Source organism: Taurulus bubalis (assembly GCF_910589615.1).
Source record: "Taurulus bubalis genome assembly, chromosome: 11".
NCBI classification, from domain to species: domain Eukaryota; kingdom Metazoa; phylum Chordata; class Actinopteri; order Perciformes; family Cottidae; genus Taurulus; species Taurulus bubalis.
The window spans coordinates 11,308,427-11,332,323 of record NC_136599.1 but is presented as its reverse complement, the minus strand read 5'-3'; the positions used below and the strand labels follow the sequence as shown (position 1 = coordinate 11,332,323).

General features: G+C 39.1%; 2 protein-coding genes across 2 annotated transcripts in view; one reads left to right on the top strand and one right to left on the bottom strand.

The window, feature by feature from the left end:
* Window positions 1-1,134: 1,134 nt before the first annotated feature.
* nemp1 (nuclear envelope integral membrane protein 1) lies at window positions 1,135-7,116 on the bottom strand (the record flags this gene model as incomplete). The annotated part of the gene is made up of 9 exons (XM_079226175.1): window positions 1,135-1,955; window positions 3,534-3,710; window positions 4,052-4,277; window positions 4,687-4,801; window positions 4,905-4,998; window positions 5,081-5,153; window positions 5,240-5,456; window positions 5,960-6,081; window positions 7,005-7,116. The coding sequence occupies 9 exons, from the start codon at window positions 7,114-7,116 to the stop codon at window positions 1,799-1,801; spliced, it is 1,293 nt and encodes a 430-aa protein (XP_079082301.1). The 3' UTR covers window positions 1,135-1,798.
* An 8,866-nt stretch (window positions 7,117-15,982) lies between these two features.
* cd63 (CD63 molecule) overlaps window positions 15,983-23,897 on the top strand; it is an 8,646-nt gene continuing 731 nt past the window's right edge. Inside the window, exons 1-7 of the mRNA XM_079226596.1 lie at window positions 15,983-16,070; window positions 16,774-16,859; window positions 20,985-21,173; window positions 21,321-21,395; window positions 21,491-21,589; window positions 21,780-21,923; window positions 23,867-23,897. The exon at window positions 23,867-23,897 is cut by the window's right edge and continues 53 nt beyond it. Coding sequence (XP_079082722.1) covers window positions 16,794-16,859; window positions 20,985-21,173; window positions 21,321-21,395; window positions 21,491-21,589; window positions 21,780-21,923; window positions 23,867-23,897 — 604 coding nt within the window. The 5' untranslated portion in view covers window positions 15,983-16,070; window positions 16,774-16,793. The remainder of the gene's footprint in view (window positions 16,071-16,773; window positions 16,860-20,984; window positions 21,174-21,320; window positions 21,396-21,490; window positions 21,590-21,779; window positions 21,924-23,866) is intronic.

Below are 23,897 nucleotides of genomic sequence, written 5' to 3'. Positions count from 1 at the left end.
CCGTCTGTTTAAAACTGAGAGCATTTAGTGCACAGGACTCAGTGCGACTCATGCATTATGAGTGAATGCCAGTCATCACTTTGTCTTTTAACATCTGAAACAAAGTTACATGGAGAGATATAAACAGCAGATATGAGAAAGGTCAGACATTTCTACTTTGTTCCTGCGAACGTAAAATCCAGTCAAATTGAACAGATGAGTTTTAACAGACGGTAAACACAAGAAAATCTCTAATGGGATCTGGGGGGGATTTTTTTTTGGTTACTGAAGGAAAGACAAAAGATGCCATTCATAATGCTTATGCATATTCACAATGTTTGTCATTTCTAATCAAATGAAACCTCTGCAAGAGCAGTGTTAATAACAATCTCTTTAAAGCTATGTTGTATCTAGACTGGTTGATTAGATGACAGGACATTGATAAAAAAAAACAGTAATAACAATGTGTTAAGTCATTAATCAAACAAATGTGCCCCAAATTTGCTGTTTTCTGCTTCTCAAATGCAAGGATGATCTGTTTTATTTCAATATACTCTCAAGATGTTTTCTTGGACAAAGATGTTCCAATGTCCAGGTTTAAAGTTTTTACATTGTTTGGACAAAACTCCTTTAAAATGTATCATTTTGGGCTGTGGGAACCTATTGTGGGCATTGTAAAACCATTTTTGAAAATGTATAGAAATTTAAAAAAAGGGGAATTTCTTGCAACCGTAGATGTTAATAGGAATCCGTTAAAACTTGAAATACCTTAAATTATTCTTTTGAAAATCTTGTAGTGGAAGTTGTATTTAGATGTTTTACCTAAAATAAAAGTAGCAGTGCCTTAAAATAAAATTACAGAAGTACTTGCAGTAAAATGCACTTACAAGTAATTCAGCAGCAGAATGACCCACATCAGTGTGATTTTTTGATTATTATTATAAAGTAGATACATCACTGTGTAGTGTCTTATGTAAATAACGAGTACCATCAAATTGTACTGACACTCCTTTATGAAGAAATCCTTTTTGCACAGACTATAAACAAATAAAACCTCATCTTATTGGTTTAACCAAAGCCATGTGCTCATGTAATTAACGTCTTCCCACCTTTTAGTTCTAATAATCTTATACAATGATGCTAATTCATATATGCCAGAGTTCAAGTATATTTTTATTCAAAATACTTTGGGGACACTTATGTCCATTAAAAAAGAAAACACTGAAATACAAACTTGAACAAACCTTTCTTCCCTGAGCAGAAAGATAGAATAATAACCACCACCGGATCATGTTGCAGTTCAAAAAGCAGAGAACGTATCATCACATGGTGTACTTTACATGTAATCTGGATGCTCTCATTGCTGCAGTGAATCCATTTAGAGGCTCAGGGCGGTGAACACAACGCGTTTCGAAAACTAAAACTTAAAATCATTTACTAAGCTAAAGACAACACAAACTACCGTCACACAGTAAAATGTTAAATTGCTTTTGACCTCCGAAAACGGTCCTAATCGCAACGTGTCCCCATATTTGTAACCTCGTTTTTAACAGATTTGGCTTTAGTGTACATTCTTTGAAATTACATTACTTTGACATTTTTTATGCTGATAACATATCCGACCACACTGTTCTGCCTGTTTTTTGTCTTCTGACCGATATCACAATCCAGAGTTTTCTTAATCCAGCCTCCACAGTGATCACTTCGTCAGTCTGGACGTTTGCATTGAAGCCATGGAGAGCCGTTCTCCGGCCACCTTTTCCAAAAGGCAATGATATCATTGTCGCCGTTTTCGTGTGTCTTTTAACACAGCGCTGTCTCACTCCGGTATCATCATCGGCTTAATATTGTCGTCTTCGTCGTCCGTGTCAAATAACTCATCCTCAAAAAAAGCTCCTCCAAAGCCGTATTCCTGCACGTGAACAGACACCTCATTTGACATCAAGTGAGGAGACCCTTCAATGAAATCAGCAAACCTGTGGATTAAAGGGACAATATCAGCATCAATGGCCATATTACACAGTATATACGCCATGTCCTGGTCGTTAGGAGTACATACATACTACATGATACGTGATGTTTGGCTACGTTTAAATGAAAAGTAGGAGTTATTTTAGATAGATTCATATACCATTAATAAAAAATGTGATAGAAGTAGTTAATCACTAAATCAATAAAAACACTAGTTAACACCATTATTAATCAATACCAACAACGCAGTAATACTTTATTTATCCAGCAATTGTTAACCAATGCATCATAATTTAATGAGTTTTTAACGGTTTAATCCTTATAGCTAACTATACTTTTTTTTTTTATATGTCTGCAAATGTGCAACATTAGTAATGGGTTAATAAACCCATGTTCACTGCACTGATCATTATAAATGGCCAAGTAATATAGCATGATAAAGCAAAAATAAAAATCAGTTTGAGATTATTGTGATCTGAATAAGTATCAATTTAGCCAACAAAATATAGTGCATATAAAAAGTTTGAAACCCCTTGGAAGTTTTCATGTTTTACAACATTAAATCAAAATAGATTTTAGTTTTTTAATTTTATTCTTCCAAAAGGGGAAACTTCAGCCACCTTTTAGGTGGATGTCCAATCAGTGTTGAAGGTAAATGTAGTGAAGTGGGGCATTTAATACCTCAGTGCATGTTATAGTGATCCAGAAAGCTGAGTTCTTCTGTTCACGGAGCCGTTTCGGCAGTGCCTACACGTACCAGGATGCACTGCCCTAGAGACTCTGATGCTTGGAGGGTCCCTGCCGTCTATTTCCTCTCGCTAATGCAATGGCTACCCAGAGAAATCAAAGAAAAGTTGAAATAGCCTGTAGTACTTCCTTACATCCAACAATGTCACAGTCACATCAACAGGGTATCTGCACATTTTTTAAGTACACATGTAATGACTTTCAAGACCTTTTTAATACCTACATATAATAAGCAGCAAACAATAAACTAGACTACAGTTTGAGTTTTATTGAATTTGAGTGATATAAATATTCCCTCCCCTTTTTCTATTCCAGACATTTAGACCCTGAATATAACTCAATTTAAGGTGTTTTAAGACCTTTTAAGGAACTGCAAAGTACCCGATTAAATCACGGCGCTGAATGCAGAAAGAACTGATTTTCTAGCTGCAAACTCAGCTTTCTCAGTCAATGTAGCACGCACTGAAGAATCTATTGCTTTAATCTACTAAATTTACCATCAACACTGTTTGGACATTCACAGAAAAGGTGGCACATTTTCCCTTTGAATGAGTGTAATCGTAATGGGGTTTCAATTGATTATAGCCAACAGATGAATTTGCCATCTATTCATTTAATGTAATTATTTCCCCTGTTAACTTAATAGTAGGAATACTATCAACTTTGTATTGAATCACAGTATCTCTTTATGATAATAGCCGGACCCAAATGCAAGTTTAAGTGTAGTAGTTTAAGTGTCTTTCTATTTTTGTTAAACCAAGCTGGGTTAAAGCAGCCGGATATGATGCGTTTTAATAAATTATAAACTTCTAGGAACAGAACATCAGGATTGGCACCTTTTCGGGGACTGAATCCTGGAGACTGTCTTCCATGGGCTGAACTCCGGGCTGTTGCAGTGCTTCCTCAGCTCCTCCAGAGCACGCAAAGTCTCTTCCTCCCCCTGCTTTTGATACTCTTCCTCAGTCAACAGGCGACGTGGCTCTGGCTTCCAACGAACATACCCTTTCATTTTCCTGCACAACACAACAAGAAGAAAAAAAGCAGATAAGAAATGAATATGACTACTTATTCTAAAAAGGGAGAATTCAGTATCACCGTTTAAAAAAACAAAACATGAAGTATGCAAGACTTTCCAAACAATAAATATAGTAGATTATCAAATACATTTCTATAGTATCAAAAACACAAGAGTTATTATTAATAATGATGATAATAATGTGATAATTCTGTTTACAACCATTGAGCTACATTACACTACATAAGCTAACAGGACCACACTATTTTAAAAGTTATTTTGAATCTGGTATATTACGGTACTCTTACGCCACCTTCTGTCGGCACTGTGAACACCCACCTCCAAGCAGTAACTGTCAGAAAGAATGGGTACTGCAGATGTTTCGAGAACAAAGCTGCCACGATGATGGCGAATGCAACTTGCTGAATTTGAATCCCAAAATAGATCAAAAGTAGGCCAAAGAGCTGCAGCGTCCATGACAAGATGTTAATGCTCTTCGCATCCACCAGAGGACCGTACCGGTAGCACACAGCAAAAGTGATGAATCCCACCACTGCCACATAACCTGACAAAAACAGACAAAATTAATATATATTTTATGATTGAGAAAGTGCATTAAATATACACACACACATTATTTATTATTTTGGTTGTGCTGTATTATTATTTTATGCTTTGTTTATTTAGATAATATACACTACTTAACATTTTTTCACATTTCAAATCCAATGCCTGTATATTCTTAAGAATTAAAAGTAAATTGCTCTTTGAAAGGGTGCACTTGTATTGTTACACTATTATATTATCATTGTATCTGTTGCATTAAATTATCTTAAAATCAATCTGTCAAATATAGTAGATGCCTATCTTACATGCTCATTGGTCCAAAAATAGCTATTTAATATGCTATATTAAGAGTCTTGCTTTGGTCTGATGTTTCTATCGATAAAGTTTGGGTAACAGAGGGTCAGTACCTAATGCCACGTTCCAGTGTTCTCGCAGAATTACGCCGAGGTTCCTGAAGACAAGTTGGATGGCGTACAAAGAAAACGACCAGCCGCCAACAATCAAGACATAAAAAGGGCTTTTCTGCAGCAACAAACACAAAAGAGTACAATAATTAATTAAGTATGAGGCCAAAGTGATTTAACTCATACAATTATGCATATTTGTGGGCAATGAAATTCCTTACCTTTGGCAAAAAGCGTGCCAAAATGAAAAAGAGGATGATGAGTGAGGCGATCATGCCAGTGCTCATACCAGCAGAGTAGAAGAAAACTTGACTTCTTCATTTAAGGAAGAAAAAAATAGTTAAAAAGATACAATGCTGTAAAATACTAACAATGAAACATGAGTTGGGAAAATTACCTGCTGAGTGATCCTGCAAAGAAAAACAAAGATGCTCCAGCGAGGAAAACCAAAAACAGATAGATATCAAACTCTGTAAGGGGAAAAAAGGACATTGTGTTGATTTTGATATCCATCAATAACCAGCAAACTAAGTGTGTGTATTTGTTTTTCACTTACTACTAAAGGGCTTGACAGTATAATTTGTTTTGTCAGCAGGATCGATCTTGAAGCATGTCTTCTTGCTGAACAGATTGATGTTAATAGTGGTTTCATTGTGCCGCTCACGTAACAAGCTCTGAAACCAGCCCCAGACACTGAAGCGATCCAGCTCCTGCAGCTCCTCCTCACCCGCCACAGTTTCCACCTTGAACACGTTTGAACTCCACACTTTGACCTATCAGAAATATTCAGTTATTATGTACCTCATCAACTGAGTTTCCCCATTACTAACTGTTAATATCAAGTGCTGTAAGATATAACTCTGGTTAGTAACTGTTTACACAATAACCCAGCAGAGGCTTCCGTTTTTTCTTGATGTCATTGATCACAACAATATTAAACTTTAAACCACACAACATTTGGCCCAAGATACCCAGACTGAAGGTGAGAACACTTTGCAGTACTGTTCTCTGTACTTTATCTTCATTTTATATACTATTGTAGATTGAATTGTATATTTTATGCTCCTACTTTTCACACTCCAGTTATTGTTTAAATCTTATGCACCTCCCGCCAGGACAAATTCCTTGTATGTGAAAACATACATGGCAATAAATGGTTCTGATTCTGATAACAGCATTTGTGATAGCATTATCTAACTATTTTATGATTGAGAAAGTGCATTAGATACACACTAAACATATCTGAATTCAGCTAACCACCATTTGTGTAACTTACCTGAATTCTTGTCCATGTTTGCCTCCAACTCGGAACCACAGAGTTCTCGTAACAGAACCGGTTGGACCCTGACATTACGTACGACTCTCCATCCTGGAGATCAGTTACGGGATGTTTATTACCTGCGTTTGATAAGAGACATGCATGTAATACCAATATTGCATCACATGTTGCTTGATAAATTGGTCTGTTTCTGACATGAGCAACACATTTAAAAGATGACAGTCTTCTTAAATCAAGGTTTTGTGTATTTGTTCGTGTCGTCCGCCCCTCAATACGTCCTGACTTCCCTACCCTGTCTGCCCCATGTTCTGCGATTCCTACTGGAAATCTTCAAAAATGTGTCACAAATATCTACTTTCATTTTTAAAAAGACAGCAAGACTGGGGAAGCTAATATGTGGATTATTAATATTGATGTCATTTATAATAATTATTGCTATATACATAGAATCATTTAGTAAAATCCTAATAAATAGATTATAAAAACAGTCTGTTTTGTAACTGCACATAAGAAACGTTTCATGTCAACTGAGATTTTTCAAGCTTGATCCATTGTCAAATCATCAACTCCCAACAAAATACTATATTATAAAAGGTTAAAAGAATACAGTAACGCGTACCACAAGCGTAACAGGTGTTAATATATCATTGTTTTCACTAAATTAATATCTTTTCAGTGACGCAGAGGTTCTATAATTAGCGTGACAGCAATAACCAGAGGGCGGGTCGGGCTTGTAAACTCAGCAGTAATTCAGGTTTCACAGATTTGTTTTCAGCCCAATTGAAACAGTTAAATACATGAAACCAACTGATTAAATGTCTCCCCTACACAGAGACAGAATCAGAGAACAGCCAACAGCGGCCGGGATGAGAGAAAGCCTGAGCATCACGTCACTTCTGTAGTTTCATTTTCACTCAACGCTAGGTTGCGTCTAAAAATTCCAACACGAGCTAACATGAGTTAGCCTGACCGATGCAACTTGTTTAATATATGTATCGTGTTAGTGAAGTTGTCCGTTATTGCTGCCATCACTGCTTCTTACCCGTATCCTGGTTTCCTGATGTCTGCGGTAAACAGAGAAGTAGCACCATGAAAACCGGTAAATTAGCACTTATAGAGGGGAAACAGTTTGCCATTTTCATGCATCCCGCCATGATGAGCCTCCGTGTTGTTTTGTCCCGCCCATTCCGCCTCTGACGAGTTCGGTTGAGTTACAGGCCGTCGAGCCAATCACAGAGTCACACTAGATGTCGTCATCGTTCCTGTGCGTTCAACAGGCTCGTTCGTAAGAGCTGCGCCTCGCCTGGAATCCAGACGAGAGCAGGCGGCCGCAGCAGGAGGCGTTGTCAATAAACTGCGATCAAGTAGGACAGTTTTCAGCTGCCTTCAAAGTATACACAGGAAGTCACAGAAAAAATGACTTCCTGTTAGTTCTGAACGTTTGTCTACTTGTAGTTTACAGATCACGTTTGGATTTATTCATAGGTTTGTAAAATATATATTTATGTAGAAATGTATGTGTAGCTGCATCCTTTGTTTTTTTTATGTCTGCTTGTGAAATACATTACTCATTTTGATATGTGTTATATGAATACGATGTTGTATTAACAACCACACAAGATGTGTTTTTAGATCAAACATGAGACGAATAGTCAACAATCGAGCGTTAAGTATTACAACTACACATAAAATAAGGATTTTCTACAACACGTGATGTTTGCTGTCAGATCTAAGAGCCAATCAGCTCTCTGATGTGTCCCATCATGCACTGGGCCACGCAGTCGTTGGAGAGCTAGGTCCAATCTCAGGCCCAATCTCAATCTCCCCCCTAAACCCTCAAACCCTGAACCCTCAGGGATTTACTGACGTCAGCTGCTTAAGTGGCTGAGTGTGAGAGGCTTGAGGGCTTAAACTGGTGTAAATAGGCTCGTTCAAGATGAGCCAGTTCTGCGCAGAATCGATCGGCGGCGATCGGCGCGCAATGCATGCCAGTTAGATTTGTGTCCGACTTGCTCCCGACTTGCTCTGACGTCATGCACACGTGGTCAACGATACTCTCACGAGACTAAACCGACCGTCGATTTCAGAGGCAGGCGCTGCAGTGGCTCTCCCCCGACTGCTTGGCCCAGTGCATGATGGGAAACGCCTGGCTCTCGCCACATCAGAGAGCTGATTGGCTCTTAGATCTGACAGCAAACACCACATGTTGTAGAAAATTCGTATTTTATGTGTAGTTGGAATACTTAACGCTGGATTATTGACTATTAGTCTCATGTTTGATCTAAAAACATTTATTGTGTGGTTGTTAATACAAAATCGTATTTATACAACACACATCAAAACTACTAGTAATGTATTTCACAGGCAGACATCAAAAGACCAAAGGATGCAACTACACACTCATTTTTACATTAATATATATTTCTAAACACATATAATAAATCCAAACGTGATCTGTAAACTACAAGTAAACAAAAGTTCGGAACTAACAGGAAGTACTTTTTTCTGTGACTTCCTGCGTATACACAGCTGACAACTGTCCGACTTGATTGCAGTTTTTTGTCAACGCCTCCTGTTGCGGCCTCCTGCTCTCGTCTGAATTGCAGGCGAGGCGCAGCTCTACGAACGAGCCTAATATGAATGGGACAGCGCTTCGCTGCAACATATCACGTGACTACATACAAAAATATTGTGTACAATTGTGTATTTATTTTATACTTTTTATTCACTGATTTGAACGTCATTTTAAATTATCTATTTACTTGTTTTTGTCAAAACGAAATGTTTGATGAATGTAAACAAAATATCATTATATATATATTCTGCTTGCATTCCTCTGATTTCATATGTTTTTATGTTCCATCTTTAATTCGTATTGTTGTAGTGTAAATGTATTTTATCGGGCTGAACGCCCACGTGTCTTTGTTTACCTTTTTTTTCGTCTTTTTTTTCGTCTTCATGCTTCCATTGGGAACTGCGTGTTTAACATCACATTGCTATGAACTGTGGGTAATTCCATTAGGCAAAGTCAGCACTAGGCTCGTTCGTTAGAGCTGCACCTCGCCTGGAATCCAGACGAGAGCAGGCGGCTGCAGCAGGAGGCGTTGACAAAAAAACTGCAATCAAGTCGGTCACGGAAAAAAGTACTTCCTGTTAGTTCCGAACTTTTGTTTACTTGTAGTTTACAGATCACGTTTGGATTTATTATGTGTTTATAAATATATATATATATATTTATGTAGAAATGACTGTGTAGCTGCATCCTTTGGTATTTTTTATGTCTGCCTGTGAAATACATTACTACTGGTTTAGATATGTGTTATGAAAATATATACGATTTTGTATTATCAACCACACAAGATGTGTTTTTAGATTAAACATGAGACGAATAGTCAATAATCGAGGGTTAAGTACTACAACTACACAAAAAATAAGGATTTTCTACAACACGTGGTGTTTGCTGTCAGATCTAAGAGCCAATCAGCTCTCTGATGTGGCGAGAGCCAGGCGTTTCCCATCATGCACTGGGCCAAGCCGTCGTTTGAGAGCAACTGCGGCGACTGACTCTGAAATCGACAGCCAGCTTGGTCTCGTGAGAGTATCGTTGACCACGTGTGCATGACGTCAGAGCAAGTCGGGACCAAGTCGGACACAAATCTAACCGGCATGCATTGCGTGCCGATCGCCGCCGATCGATTCTGCGCAGAACTTGCTCATCTCGAACGAGCCTAATGTCTTAAATAAAAGCTGGGTCTACTGCATCATAATGAAATGTTGCATTTGACAGATTCTCCCCAAACATAATTTAGGTGCAAAGTAAAAAAGCACCCAACCATGAATAAACCCTGTGTTGCCCTCTTGTGGACAGCCAGGGGATATTCCATACATTTTAGGACATTGAGAGCTTTGTAATACAAACCAACGTGCGTTTCATATCATTTTATTTTGAAATTCTAGTAGCTACATGTACGAGAGATACATACACACAAACCCCCACCACCGACACTAAATAAAATAAGAGAAGAGAAACAAACATGCAAACACAAAGGTTGCCAGAGTAGCAAAACATTGCCCATGCATACGCTGTGTATACAGTGTCCTCAGGTGCTGTGACTGAAATGTCCATACAGGCTGAAACTGTCTACACATTGACACAGGACAGGGTTGAACAATGAATATGATTTGCAGCTAATCAAATACACTTTAAACAAAGCCACAACATCAACAACTTGATTGATTGACCCTCAAAATTTTGGAAAGAATTCCCACTGGTCCCTAACTTTTGTGATGCTAATGTGCTAGACTAAGATGACGAACATGTTGAACATAATACATACTCAACATCAGTAGTGTAGCATTGTCATTGTGAGCATGTTAGCCTATAGCTCAAAGTACAGCTGTGCTAACTACAGCCTCACAAAGCTGCAAGCCCGGTTGTAGACTCTGAGTCTTGTTACTTCACCACTGCCCTGACTGAGCTACAGGCCTGTGGTGAACTAATGGCTTAACCACATGACACCGCATTTTTGCTGCGTTATCATTGTGGTCCCACTGCGACAGGAAGATTAAACAGAACCCTTCTGCTATGTACTTTTTCATAAACCAGCCAAATTAAAATGTTATTTCAAATTCAGTGAGTGTGACATGTATATGCAGTGAACATTTACGGGAAGCTGATATTATTATGGTTTTCTCAGAGATGTGGCTCACTGAGGTGTTTGCTTTTGACACTTGTGCTACAATAAGCATACATGGTGCAGTGAGGCCAAACTTAGGTCAACAATTCGGTCCACTGAATTTATCTTATCAGCATGAATGTGAGAAGAAATGCAGCATGAGTCAGATGTACCCACTGCTATTATACATCATAGCACAAAGAATCAGAAAGAAAACACTGCAAATTCAGTAATTCAATAGTTCATCAACTTTTCTTGGTCGATCATTTGTTTAAACCCCCTCCCCCCCTCTCTGCCCACCCTGTTGAGCTGTACTTTCGCTGAGCCCTCAACACCCAATGGCTCTTCCATTGAGCCCTCAACACCCGATGGCTCTCCCAATGAGCCCTCAACAACAATGGGCTCCTCCACCCCAGTGGCGTCCCTAGGCTAAAACACCCGGGGCGCACGTGACGTCATTCACCCAAAACAGCGGAGTCAGGCAGCAGGCGCACTTGACAACAGCAAGCTGCTGTCTTTGTGTAGTACAGCGGTTCCCAAACTTTTTAGGCCACGCACCCCCTTCTACATTCCGACCGGGTTCACGCACCCCCAATCCCCCACACCTTAAAAAAAACGCAACAGAGCCTATTTATAGCCACATAAAATCGGACCAATGCGAGAACTGTTTGCTCATTATAGATAGATTTAGTCCGCTGTATACATTTCAGTTACACAAGGCGTCACTTTTAAAGAGCATTAAGGGGCCGTTCATACCACACGCGACTCTCAAAAACGCGTCGCTAGCAAAACCATTGTTTTCCTATGGTACGGCTCCCGGTCGATTTCTTCTCCCGGTCTTTAAATGCCGCGCGACGCGTTTTTCTAGCGTTTTTTCGGCGCGCTTACAAGTTGAAATATTCTCAACTTTAAGCGCCTTCGGCGGAGTCGCACAGCTCAAATGCACAGCTCAGTCGCACTGCTCCCTGGATGGCGAGAACACACGCACAGGCTGAAGCAGATTGCATTTCACATTTATTTACTTAAACACAATAAGCCACGTAAAGAACAAAGAGTGGCACATGCATAGGCTCAGAAACAGATATAAATAAAAAAGGAGGAGTCCATGAGGATTTTCACATGCAGCGCAGCAAGAGAGATAGAGAGGGAGAGGGAGAAAGTGAGAGACTTACGTGAATGAGACTGCAATTGTTTTTAACTGTTTTGTAACTCTTCCAATTTTGATCTAAAAAATGTAAGGGGCTTCTGACTTGCACTGGCATGCTTGGTGTTCAGGTGGCGGCGCAAATAAGAGACTGTAGACTAAGAGTTAATGCGGAGACTTAATTGTACATGATGACTGAAGAAAGAAGTAAAGTCAAGTGTAGAGTGCAAGTTAAGACAGATATACTGTACAAGACAAATGTTTAAAATAAAACTAAAGATAAATGAACAAGGAAAAAGATGTAAAGAGTACATTAGTAAAAGTTAAGTACAAGAAACAGACCTGTAAGAGTTACAAATGTTATGTTAAAGAGTATGTTATGTTACATAATGTTAAAGAATATGTAAAGAATAAATACATACGAGTATGTAAAGAGCATTAAATGTACAAAGTAAAACAATGTAAATACTGTACATGACAAGATGCATGGTTCATTAAACATCTCAATGTGTACTGTTGCTGAATGGTTGCTGTTGGTATGTTCAACATGATGAATGGGGCATTTTTGTGCCTGGGCTATTGAGGGAAGTTTGTGAAAATTGCTAGCCTATTTGGTATTAACTGGTAACCATGAAATGCCTCAATTCAGTCTAGAAGAGCAGGTAGCTGTAGGGTATGTGGAGAGTGTTTCTATGTCTAAAAATTTCGCTGCTTCACTCATCTGGGCTAAGCCCCAGATGTGTCAAAATCCTAGAGACGCCCCTGCTCCACCCTCCCCCCTCTCTCTGTGAAGATTGACCAGGTGAGAAGACAGCTGGAAAAACTCCACCAAGGCAAAGCTGAAGGACCTGATGGCATCAGCCCCAGGGTCCTAAATACCTGTGCCACCCAGCTGTCTGGTGTCCTGCAGCACCTCTACAACCTCAGCCTGAGGCAGGAGGAGGTCCCGGTGCTGTGGAAGACGTCGTGCCTGGTCCCTGTCCCGAAGAAGTCGATTCCATCAGTCCTCAATGACTACCGACCGGTAGCCCTCAACTCCCATGTGATGAAGGTGCTGGAGAGGCTGGTCTTGGCCCATCTCCGACCGCAGGTGAAATCGTCGCTGGACACTCTATAATTTGCTTACCAGCCTCATGTGGGAGTGGACAACGCCATCATCTACCTGCTGCAACGAGCCCAGTCGCACCTGGATGGAACAGGTGTCTCTGTGAGAGTCACTTTCTTTGACTTCTCCAGTGCATTTAACACCATCCACCCACTGCTACTGGGTGAGAAGCTGCGGGTGGTGGGGGTAGACTCGTCCACCATCTCCTGGATCACTGACTACCTCACAGGCAGACCACAGTTTGTCAGAATGGGCCGTGTGCTGTCTGGGACGGTGGTCAGTGATGTTGGAGCCCCACAGGGAACTGTTCTGTCTCCCTTCCTGTTCACCCTGTACACCACTGACTTCCAGTACAACACGGAGTCATGCCATCTGCAGAAGTTCTCTGATGACTCTGCAGTGGTCGGGTGTATTAGGGATAGTAGGGAGGAGGAGTACAGGGCAGTGGTGAGTGACTTTGTGAAGTGGGCCGGTGAGAATCACCTGCTTCTGAACGTCGCTAAGACCAGAGAGATGGTGGTCGACTTCAGGAGGAAGACAACAGCTCCTAGTCCTCTGAGTGTTCTGGGAGAGGACGTGGACATAGTGGAGGAGTAAAGGTACCTGGGTGTTGCCATCGACAGCCGACTGAACTGGAAGCCCAACGTCAACGCTGTGTACAAGAAGGGAATGAGTCGACTCTTTTTCCTGAAGAAGCTTCGATCCTTCAATGTGTGCAGTGAAGAGAATTTAATGATTTATATGTTGTACTACTTTACTTTGACTAAAGTTTCATGTCCCACTTATACTAAAGAAGGTGTCTCGAAGCTGAGCGAAGCTGAGAAATCGTAACTGGTCAAGTTCTCAGTCGCTTTTGACCTTGGCTAAACAGATTAGATACAGACAGACTGTCTTTGCTGCTGATGTCAGCTAGATGTCTGAATTACAGACGGACTCAGCTTCCTTTTTCGCTACTAAGACTGAGACAAATATGGAAGTCAGATAAGGGGGAGTCTCACAGAAATGGAATAAATATCCATTGTTCTTAGAGAACGAGGCCCACTCTCATTCTGGGGGTGTGCTGGCTGTGTGCAGACTGTATGCAGAGCAGACCATCAGGGGAGCTGAGTCCAAGGCCTTGTAGGTATGCATTTCATGTATGTGTGTAATTGCTAAATAAATAACCTTAACTGTAATATAACCTGTTCTGTCAATTCTTGAACACTCGAGGAATATCCTGGTGAGGAGGATTCCTTTTCAGCAGCAAGATGCTGGAGATGTTCTACTAGTCGGTTGTGGCCAGCGCCCTGTACTTCGCCATTGTCTGCTGGGGGAGCAGCATTGGAGCCGGTGACATCAACAGACTTAACAAACTGGTTAAGAAGGCCGGCTCCATCATCGGCTGCAAGCAGGAGTTTCTGGAACAGGTAGTGGAGAGGAGGACGCTGAAGAAACTTTTGTCCATATTGGACAACCTGGACCACCCTCTCTACCACCTGCTGCAGGGTCAGCGGAGCACTTTCTCTAACAGATTCCTCACGCTCCGCTGCAATAAGGACCGTTACAGGAGAACATTCCAGCAATATGGCTTTATAACAAGTCATCGCTTGCTAGTTTCTCTGTGGACTAATTCATCACTGTACCATACATACTTGCATTTTGCACTTTCTACTGTTTACTGTTTATCTAATTTACTTAATTTGAATACACTCTGCGGCTGTAAATATATATATATTCTCCAGTTAGTTGTATTCTATTTTATTTTATTGTGTATAATTAAATATATATATATACATATATATATATATATATATATATATATATATATATATATATATATATATATATATATATGACTTTATTTTAATTTGTACATATCTTTCATCCCTGTTGCTTCTTTATACATTGATCTTTTATCTTGTGCGTTGTATCTTCACTTGTCAATTGTAAGGCGCTACTGATGATGACGACAAAAAAATTTCCCCTTGGGGATTAATAAAGTATATATTCATTCATATGTGAGCTTTAAATACAGAATTATTTCGTAGTATTCACAGACTTTTGATTTTTACCACATGAACATAACTTTGAGCAAAAAACTTCACTTTGTCCAGTTTTAAATACATATTAAAAATGAGGATACTTACTTTGTCAAAATGAGCACCAAAAAAAAAGCCTGTTTAGAAAGGTTCCTGCATTTTAAATCTTTGAGCATATTGCTAAAGGAGACGGTTATTCATCAGTCTGAGGATGTGACTCAATGTGTTGAAGAGGAAATACTTAAGAAACTTCGTTTCTTTCAGGCCTTTGACAGGTGCGACACAATGTTTAATTTCATGTGAATGTAACAGCATTTGAATCTCGATGAATAATGCCTCTGTTTTAGGAGATGAGAGACTAGGGAGCTTATCTGATTAATATATTTTACAATGCCTTCCTTCCTGTTGCGTATACCAGTGTCTATTAACAATAAACACATATAACTATGTGATTACTGAAAGACTAAACATACAGCCAACAAAAAATGTGTTCTGAGCATTAGCTTAAGTGATCTATCAGGCATTAGCAATTTATTTATTTATATTTATTTTAATTTACAGGTTTATGAACAGGTGAGTGTTGTGCTGTGGTAGAGTTACAATCTATTTACTCCTAATGTCAGCCTACTTGAGTACAATTTTACTTAATTGTAGTACTTTCTTCAGTACATTTCAGAGTAAAATATTATACTTACTCCACTCCATTTGTGTGACAATTTTAGTTAATCTCCAGATTAATAATACACTATCATAGAAATATTTGCCTCTGAAATGTAGTTAAAGTAGCAGAAATCGGAATTACTCAAGAGCAAATACCTCACAATTGTTCTCAAGTAGCCTACACTACTTGAGTAAATGTACCTTTACTTATAGTTACTATGTAATAGGATTGTTTGTTTTACTTAAGTAAAATGTCTGGTTATTTCTTCCACCACTGCGAATGACTTCTTTTCAATAGTACCAGCGAGCAGACGGAGAATTGTGTGTTTAACGAGGAGACCTTGAAGGCGGCATAAAGCGTTTTGGTCAATAAATGGAGAAGTAGAGGAGGTGGGAAGTGAAGGAGCCAAGGGAGGAGGGACTATAAACGACACAAGTTAAGGTTTCAACACTTTGTCGTCGTCTTCGCCTCTCATCGCAGGATTTTACAGACTTCTTCTCCAAGGTACGCCTCGTAAAGACTGTTTCATTCGCTGTGGTTACCGTTTCGGCTTTTAACACTATTCAACAAAACGCGCGATCGTCAAAAAAGAGGATTTTTCAGTTTCACCCTCGGGGATGACACGTTTCTATCTTTTGTGTTTGTGTGAGACTTAACTTAAATATCAAACTCCACAAATTAAATAAGAGAACGTGTCTCAGGGTGATGTCATTATTTGGCCTGTGACAAAGCAGATATTGTTGCTATTGTTTCGGTGTATTTTCGGTGATTAACGGTCCGGGGCAGGGCTGCGCTCCTTCCTCAAATCGGCACTTTCAATCCCTTCAGTTCAGGGGCCCAGACAATGTGTCGTAAAGGCCTGAACATATCGTTTAATTGTATTTAGAGGACCGCCCTGCCCCTATTTAAGGGCTGATTTACTGAGTGCCATCGCCTTGGTTGTAATTAAATTCAGTCAAACAATTATAAGATGTATGGTTCACTGACCTACTGGTGTGGCTTCATATAAACTAAAATGTCTCGTTTGGTTTGTCACAGCCGTCCAGTTCACGATTTAAGGCCTTTTGTAGCTCAACTATCAACCAGAAATGAAATGACTCATATCTTCCAGTCTGCTTCTGCACATACAGTGGATGTAATGTTCATGACGCTCTGCCTGGAAAGAGTGAATGTGTGTTTGAGTATATATGTTTATGTTTTGATCCAGGAAACAGGTCCGTATCAGCCATGGCTGTCGAGGGGGGAACGAAATGTGTCAAGTTCCTGCTTTTCTTTTTCAACTTAATTTTTTGGGTGAGTATCAGCTTAACCGCCTCTTTAAATGTTTACTAACTAAGGCAGCAAACTGGATGCAGATGGCACCTAAACATATAGTTAGTGGGAAGTGAAGGGAGCTTGTGCTGGCTGTAGCCACAAAAGAGCAAAACAGGAAGTAAGGCCACTTTATGTTGTCTGGTGTTGATTTGAGTTATCAGGAAACATCAGCATATCTTTTTTGGCTGGCTGAAATATAGACTAGTTGTGTGGGAGTTCTCCTTTTTCCAGCCCTTGTGACTTTGAGCATGAACTCTGGTCTTGTTGCCCTACTTTGACATATTCATCTGTAACATATTCATCTGTAAAATCAGCTGACGAGCAAACACACAACCTTTTGATTTATTCTACCTGAGCACTAACTGGCTCACATCATTGGTTAGTATCAAATTTATGAAAGCATAGAAGGAACATGAACATGAGGGCATACGTCTCAAATATTGAGCGTTTCCTGGCTGTAACCGTTGTGCAGTTTCCTCGTTGTGTGTTTCCTCGTTTTGTGTTTGTGAGCTCTACAGCGAGAGAGGTAGTGATGATGGAATGTGAATCTTATGACCAGGTTGAAAAGTGTAACGAACGGCATCATGTGACCTGTCCAGATCAACAGTTTTTGCTCCGCTCCTTCACCGCAACAGTACTACTGAAAATGTGTCATCGTCAACTCCGTAACACTGAGCAAAACTCTGATAATCATTTCACATAGGAAGTACCGAATGAGGAACATTTTATTTAGTTGCATTACTCGGTGCACATTTATAATACTTCACACAAAAGTTAGTTTCATTGCTGATGGTAACACTTTTATACAACTTTTTTCTTGTTGGTGGTGTTTTGTCCAACAGTGGTTGGACAAAACAAGACATTTGAAGATGCCAAAAACAAACAAAAACAAAACAGCAGCAGTCATTTTCTAACACACTGTATTGTAGTTGTAAATCGATATAAGTGTGTATTTATGTGTTTGTAGTAGACAAATATACTGGCGGCGAATGATATAACAGTTAATGACATCATACAATCATGTCATATATATTGTATCAATATCATTCATATATTCATATTTAATAGAAGAAGTTATTAAAGACAAATACTGTCTTAATAAACACGTACAAATATATTTGTTATCAGCTCACAACTACAATATAGTATGTTTTTTTAAAATTGCGTATTAAATGTGTATACTGCTTATGAATGGTAAGGAGGAGGGGTTAAAGCAACTTGTTATCTCTGATTCATTTTTGTTTATTTCTCAATTAGATTAGTCTGTAAAATGTTGGAAAATTATTCAACGAATGTTTCAGCTCTGCATAATTTCATCAAGAAATGAAAGTCAAGCTTAATGACAAAACATAACTTGGATAAATGTATATATTTTTTCCGTCATTCTCTATTCTATTGTATTCTCATTTTTATATTGGGTCTTTGCTCTGTTTGCCTGGTATTTTCATTCTTTTATGTTTTCCTACGTCAAACATTAGCCACTTTATTTGACTCAAGCTCAAATATTTACACTGGTGTTGCCAACAAGGAGAGGTCCTCAGCTGAGGCGAGGGCTTAACATGGGAAACACACAACTAACTTGGCAGACAATCACCTGACATAAAGGCTACTCTCAATCTAAATATATAATTTTGTGATGAGCATTTCCAGTAATTTTACATTAAACTAGAAGGACACTCGGCGAACGAACGAAGACCTCCACCAAGGCCAAATGCCCTATCTCGCGGTGTTAAAGAAAGAACAATAATGTGTTTATGGCCTGTGATTCGGGTCCGCTTTTAAATCTAACAGGTTCTTCATTGTCCACCAGTTTTGCTGATCCTGGGGTTTCTGTAAATTTGTTTACAGCGAGGCGACTTATGCTGCTTTTTAAAAGCTGGTTAGAAAAAACTGCCATCCAGAATTGACTCAGTTAATAAAGAAAGAGTTCTACAATAACAATAAACTGCATTATTTAGTTCTGTATCCTGTGCTGCTTCCTGCCAGTCTGTTTTGTTTTTGCGTGATGGCTCATATCTTAAGTCATAAAAAAGTCAGATTTTTTTGAATGACATCAGCCTTATCAAGGTTATAACCACATGTTCATTATTCATCCGCAAACTGAAATAATTGTTAAGCCAATAAAATAATATTGATAACAGGGATATGCGTTCAATATTTTCACACATAATAAAATAAGGTGATGATTTCATTAGTGAAAATAAAGTTGGAGTTGGAGCTCAGTTCGTTATGTTCATTATAGTGAATTCACCAACAATGAGTCCAAAGTGAGAGTCACTTGATTTTCCAAACTGATTAATATATTCACTCTACCTCTTGCCTTGCGTTCAGCATTTTTCCCTCTTTATTCTGTCTTTATGTATCACTTGACCAGTGACGTCCTCTTCCACGCACCCTAATTTGATGATGATTCATCATCAAATGAGTTGCTGTTTTTCTGCAGCGGTCAGAGTTAGCATAGAGTTGAGGGGCAGCAACTGCTGAATACTTTCCTGATCGATTAATCAGCCTGTTACTTTCTCAATGAATCATTTGGCAATACAAATATATTTAATACATGATATTATGCATATATTTCTTCCCTTCCTGTCCTCAAATTGAATCCCACGACACAGTTGTATCTGACCTGAGTGGACATCCTGCTGTAAAAGTAAACAACGTGCAGTCAGTTCACCATGAGGTTTGCTTTAGAGCCAGTTGATCCCAGCTGATCCCAGTCAAACAGTTCCCCCACGCACTGTTTGTAAAAGATCAAATGATAAGTTCTTCTCACCCCACCCAAAGCAGTGACACAGAGCAGTGACACATTTCACCACAACACCATTTATCATCTGATCATTTCACATCTGCCAGGAACTGAAGAATGTTGCAACTTCCTCTCCTCTTTCTAGAATTAGCATTTACTCATTTTGTTTGAGGGATGTCTTCATATGGAAGCAACGTTTGAATCTTATAAGCAAGTAAATATGTAATTGTTCCATTTAGCCACAACTGAATTCCTAATGTTGAAATTGAATATCCCTAATAGAACAGAAATTATTTACTTTGACCCTTAACCATCTCTCCAAATTTTGTGTGGTTTTATTTCACACCTTTAACATTTCCGGTAGGTATTTTAAGCAGTATGGCTCCACTGATGGCAATGTTGGTCATTCAGTCGACCACTTCGGTCAAAACTAAAATATTGGATGATTTGTCATGACATTTAATACTGACATTCATGGTTCACAGAAGGTTTAACATAACGACTTTAATGATTCTGTGATCTTTTATTTAGCGCCATTATCAGGTCCAAATTTTAATTGAGGCAAATTTGTTTGTGACAAAAAATGACATTGCCTTCAGTCATTGCTACATACAAATGTCACCACGCTAACATATGAAACTAAAAAGGTGGACATAATAAACATTTGACCTCATGGCATTGTCAATGTGAACCATGTGTGTATAATAAGAACTGAGTACTGTAGCCCAATATTGGTTTTACTTCTGGGGAAGTACGGTCCACTGAATTTGCACAGTAGTGATGTTTCCATCATGCAACTGGCCCAGCCAGCATGCTGTTGCACAGCAGTGACGTCATAAAAAAAAAAAAAACTTTTCAGTGTCTTTGGAAAATGATAAATCCCATAGCTTAAAATATACAATACAAAGAGTAATACTTTACTACGTTTATAGGTAGAGATGTCCTGTACAAATCTTATGGACGTCTCTATTGCAATAGTGATCAATGAGGAAAATGATTTTTGGTCCTCAGAGGATTTTTCATTGTGATATCATCACCAAAATACTACAACACCACATTTCTTTAAAAGATCCATTTTTTTGAAAACTTTTCTCGCCTTTTTTTAAGTTCAAAGCAAATTAATTCAAATGTTGATGAGAATCAGATAATTTAGTCTAATAAATACAATTTCAACATTACAGTAAATATTTAGCAGCAGTTACATTTCAAAGTGAGGTATTCAGTTACTAATACAACTATTATAACGGCCTCTCTTTAATTCCATTGTGTTACCAGATCACCTGTCGGCCAAAAACAAACAAAAAACGTTTGAGATCCCAAAATTCCAACTTGATTTAACCACCCTCTTTTACCTGCAGCTTTGTGGCTTAGCTTTGATTGTCGTGGGAATCCTGGTTCAAGTGGGAATTCACAAAACCTTGACGATCCACGATGCGTCGGCTTCAGCAGCTCCCGTTGTTATCATTGCACTCGGCGTCGTGATTTTCTTCATCGCCTTCTTTGGCTGCTGTGGTGCCTGGAAAGAGAACTACTGCATGGTCACCACGGTAATTCACGTTGTGGTGGTATCTGTTGAAATATTGAATTAACTTTGCAGTACAGATGAATGCATAATGTCTGTAAAACTTGTATTATGTAGCTTAAAATAGTAATTACATTGATGTAAGTCCCATTAAATTTCTGTTTTCCCCCAGTTTGCCATTCTTCTCTTACTGATCATTCTTGTTGAGATCGCAGCAGTAATCGTTGGCTACGTCTTCAGAAACAAAGTGAGTGTATAATTTCACTGTTTTGTTTGTGTGTGACAGAATGTAAGACCACGCAGAAGGTGGGATTTAACTTCCATGTTGTGTCTCCCATGTAGCTGTCAAATGTCGTCCAGGATAGTCTCACTGACATGATTTCCGGGTACAAGAACGGCACAGATGAGTTCAAAAACACCTTGGATAAACTGCAGGAGGATGTGAGTTCAGCATAAATTCTCCTATTCACTGTTTGCTGACAACACCTTCACATAACACTGCTGCATCCTGTTGGTCGGCGCTGCATGACATGACACTGTTATCCTTTGCACCATCTGTTGACACAAGCTATTGCCTTTTACTGCACATGGAGGGCATGTCCATATTCATTGTTTTCCCACTCATTTGCAGTTGAAATGCTGTGGTGTAAACAGTTCCTCTGACTGGAAAGACTTTGGGAAGGATGGAAACTCTGTGCCTGACTCATGCTGTGTGACTCTCTCAACCAACTGTGGAAACGGGACCATGACAGACGCTGCCAAAGTGCACCAGAAGGTAACCCTCCAGTTGATGTATTGTTTTGAAGTCCGTGAACATGAGGTATAGTTAAAATTACACAGATAATACAAATAACACACAGCTGAAAGACCTTTATGCAAAGCAGCAGGAAATGTAGGGTTTGCATTAGCAGTAATTTAATACAGTTGTGATTTGGCAGTAAACTATTCACATACATTACGTCTGCTATCAAATAAAGACATATAATGCCTCAGAAAAAATTATAAATAACAAACAAATGCCTGCTTGTAGTAGAGCCCATCTGATATCAACATTGGTCATTGAGTATTTGGACTTTCTTCGTTTACATTAACATCATTTTCGCTAACAATCCTTTATATTTGTTTTTTTAAAGACTTGTGTACGGAGCAGAACATTTCACAGATGAAAAACTAGCCAGCACTAGGGTTGGGTACCAACACGTCCGGTACCTACCGGACCGAAAAGCAACGCAGATTTCGGTGCTTCCTTCCGGTGCCTGAGCCGATTTAAATACTTTTTTTTTTACACTACTCTGTAAAGTTGCACGGTATATAGATACTAAAAAGGTAGCGCGGTGCCCGCACGTTAAAAACAATTATTAAAATAGCGCGGATCAGAGCACACTCGCTGCTCTGCTCTCTGTCTGCCTGCATGCAGAGCGGGGCTTGAGGGGGCGGGGCTTCCAGCGCTCACACACACAGCGCGCGCACACAGAGATCGCTGGAGACACGAGCACGAGCTTTTGAATGTCCGTCCTCGGCTTGATGGAACAAATCTCTCCAGTTGATATTAATGATGACGTGTAGTCCAGTAAAGCAGCAGTTTTAGGATCCAACAGTGTCTGAGTTCTGTTGCACATGGTCCCATCAGGCCACCTGATTGGACTGGTATCTGTTCTTTTTTTAAATATATATTTTTATAGTTTGAAGTTAAAAGGTTTGAAGCTGTAGTTTGAAGTGTGTTTTGTATGTACTTATTTATTTATATCTATAGTATACTTTAAACAGTTAATAATATTGTTCAATTTGAAGAAAAAAAATTGCCTTGGCAATAAAAAAGTATTGGTTCAGGCACCGGTATCGTTTTAAAAGTATCGGTTTAGCACCGGTATCGGAAAAAACCCAAACGATACCCATCCCTAGCCAGCACTATCTGATGGACAAACTATGTGATAGTGGCAATGTTTCAAACTTCTGTTAAACTTATCTTTGTCTCTCTAGCTTAATTCTCCTTTTTAATTATCGGCAGACATCCATACCAATACATGTAAACCTGCACAAATCAATACATCAGCTGATTTATTGGTTGGGCTAGAGTAATGAGAGAAAGGTTATGCATTGTGACAAAGCTACAGAGAATTACAACCAACATTGCAGTTATACTTTGCTTTTAGCTCATTATCAGTCGAGACCCTGTCAGCAATAACAAAGAGCTCTGATGAACCACCGTTAACGACAAAGTTAACGACTTGTTGCTGGAAAAAGTCAAACATCTACAAAGCTAAATACTAAATTGTTGACACAAAGTCCGTATTAGACATAAACAAGTCCAATGGGATAATAATGGTTCTTTCTCTGTGCCAAATAGGTTTCAACACACACACAGAGACACACTTGTGTGTGTGTGTGTGTTGCAAGTCTATATTTGGTGTAAAAACAACACTTTGTTCATTTCCGTATTTTGTCGCCTCTTTTAAATGTGCAAGGTCAGTTTTGTTTGCAAAGTGAGGGGTTACTATTTTAATACTTTTCAAGGGTGTTAATAAGGTCACAAGAAGAAGAAAAAATGATAGTTAGATTTTGCTATAATGAGTATTATTTTTACACATACAGCATTGGGGCGTGTTTGAACTATAAGAGGAAATGAAGCCAAAGTCAACGTGTTACCATAAAGCAGCTCAAATAACTCAACCAGTAAACATTTCCATATCGAATCTAACAAGGTTTTTGTGGTTGTAGGGCTGTCATGATGCGTTGGAGGCTTTGCTGA